The sequence below is a fragment of the Capsicum annuum genome, unplaced genomic scaffold (assembly GCF_002878395.1).
Source record: "Capsicum annuum cultivar UCD-10X-F1 unplaced genomic scaffold, UCD10Xv1.1 ctg73077, whole genome shotgun sequence".
Lineage (NCBI taxonomy): Eukaryota > Viridiplantae > Streptophyta > Magnoliopsida > Solanales > Solanaceae > Capsicum > Capsicum annuum.
The window spans coordinates 1-2,669 of NW_025883053.1; the positions used below are offsets into that span (position 1 = coordinate 1).

The window sequence follows — 2,669 nt, forward strand, 5'->3', positions numbered from 1 at the left end:
AGCTAAGGTAAGGAAAGACCCTGACCATCTAGGTCACCAATCTTTTTTTTTTAGGGAGTCAGAGACGATCGAAGAGGCAGCAAAATAGGAAATTTAGATTAGGGAGAGCTCAACAAGGTCGAGACCAAGATGATGGATATTCCAAGGAAGATCGAAGAAGATGAATGAAGGTTTATACCTACCCCTAACTGGCACTATGAATCCAATCCCATCTACATAGATGTTCCTAGCCATGAGATGAGGGGGTTCTCTCTTACTGTTAAGCCGTCTTCAACTCTTCTTTTTGTACTCTTTTCCGCATCGGGGCTGATAATTGGATAGAATCTCCAACAATAAAGAAAGGGGGCGTATAAATTTGGTTTTTGTCTTGCAATAAAGATAGGGTCCTGATCGAGCAACTACTAGTCCTATCTATCCACCTCTCCAGACACAATATCTTGAGTACCTATGATGGTGACCACATCTGCTGGCATGTGATGTTTGGACATAGAATCGAGTCCTTGTGAATGGGCAAAGCCAGGTGCTCTTATTTTACGATGGTAGGGACGATTGCTTCCATTACTAACCAGAAAGACACCAAATTCTCCTTTAGGTGCTTCAACTGCGGTATAGGTAGAAGGAGCTGGTATGGAAAAACCTTCTGTATAAGGTTCGAAATGGTGAATTGAGGTAGAGTAGACCGATGATCCTGTAGTCATTTGGCCGGCTATTGAAAGAAAAAGCTTGCATCTGCTTCCCCTATTATATAACCGGTCCCATCTCTCTCCAAACCTAACGTGGTAGTTTCCCATCATAGGGCTTTCTATCTATAGATTAAGCCATTACCAAAGAGCTAATTCGTTCAAAACTCAGTTGACTACTTCTATAGAGAAGGCAGAGAGTCCTTGACTCAGCATTACAGCACATAGGGCTTCGGCGCTACTATAGCGCTTCGCTAACTCGAAGCGCCTCACTATGAGAATCTAGCTTCGCTAACGCTCGGCTAAGTCATGAACCTTCGCGCTGACCGTTCGCTTTCTCAGTAGCAAAAGTGCTTCTCTTTGCCCCTTAACCTTAAGTAGAAGGACAAGAAAGAGATTATTGCTCCCGCTTCCTCATCTGCGCTCATCAAGACAACTTTGCTCTTTGGGAGGTGAAAGAGCAGTTGAAGCGGACATTTTGAAATAATAGCATCGAAGATAAATTTCTATATATACACGGTTACGATTATCTCGGACTACGTTCTAGAAAAAGCAGCCTACTTGTGGGGCACTGTGTACTTAAAGCCTCTACGATAAGCAAGTGAATGTGGCCGGTGCATGGCGAACGGTTCATTAAGCCATTTTTTTCCTCAACTCCCTAAATAGGAATAGGGGGGTAGTTTCCAAATTCGGGTAAGAAATTCGCACCTGACTGTGATAGCCCTCTCAATACCTTATTAGAGCTTTGTAACTAGTGGCCGGTTTCCCGTTGCATCAACCTTTTCCCAGTGCGCGGAGCCCCAACAAGGAAGGTGTTAGTGCTTTATCATTGGGTCAATAATGTTAATCCCTCTTTTCGTGCTACTCCTAGGGCAGGAAGAAGATAAGAAAACGCGAAGCGTTCTCTTGCTTTCCCAACCAGTTGTTTCTAAAGACTGCCCTCTCTCGGCTGGATCTTGGTCCAGCCTACTACGAGGATCCCGTATCCAGCAACCCAACCTATACAAAGGGAATCAAAGACCCTTGACTAGGTTGGAGCTATAAAGCTTACCTTATTTATTATTATTAAAAGGGAAAGGGCCTTTTCAGCTGGTGCGCAGGAGCGCACTTCCATTTTCCCTTTACTAGTAGGGGGTCCCGTGGTTCCTATGCCGCCGCGTTTCCTCGTCCTTTTCTTTTAGTGCTTCGACCCAAAGCGATAGCTTCTAGCTAGTTCAGTGGATAAGATGGCTGCGCTCCAGCTCACTCAAGAATGGGATGGTAGTGGCCCGCTGGCAAACTCGTTCTGATCTTGGACGCAGTACATTGGAATCCTGAAGCACCACCACGAACGCTACTGCGCGTCCGCCTGTGGTGCGGTAAGGCACCACTCTGTTGTGCCAGCAGCCAACTCCGGCGTGTCAGCTTAGTTATCCTCATCAAACCACTTACTTGATGTCTAGCTTCCCAACTGGTAGACGGTTCCTTTCCCCCCAAATCAATGAAGAAGGGAGACGTCAGTTGATTCTTTCAAAGAACCGAAAGTGAAGTGCTATGCCGGGGCGGGGGGATAGAAAAAGAAATGGCTCCAAAGAAAAAAAATTGGGGTTCCCAATGGTTCTCCACACTCAACGAGATACGCCAACCTCGGGATGCTTTACTCCTAACCCTACAAGGTTTCGAGATGGAGCTTAACCTGAGTCTCGATTAAGAACGGTGATGATATACATTTCACACGGTGCACGATTCCATGGATAGTTTCATTCGAGATCGTGATGGAGGATATATCTTACGATCATCGGCTTTGATCATGCCACTAGGCATTTGATTAAGACATTGCACAATGATCCGAACACGTTTTCGCATCTCTTCGATACCAATACAGTAACGATCATAGCAATCTCCTCTGGTACCTACTGGTATGTCAGGATCTAATTGGTCATGAACATCGTAAGGTGCTGCGTTTCGCAAATCCCAGCATACCCCAGAACCTCTTAACATTACACCACT

General features: G+C 45.5%; 1 protein-coding gene across 1 annotated transcript; it reads right to left on the minus strand.

Moving 5' to 3' along the window:
• Positions 1 to 118: 118 nt before the first annotated feature.
• On the minus strand, positions 119 to 2,669 carry LOC124894324 (NADH dehydrogenase [ubiquinone] iron-sulfur protein 2; the record flags this gene model as incomplete). Its single annotated transcript, XM_047405037.1, is given in 2 exon segments — positions 119 to 670; positions 2,405 to 2,669. Coding segments are annotated over 2 exon segments (528 nt in total), but the record flags the coding sequence as incomplete, so codon positions are not given.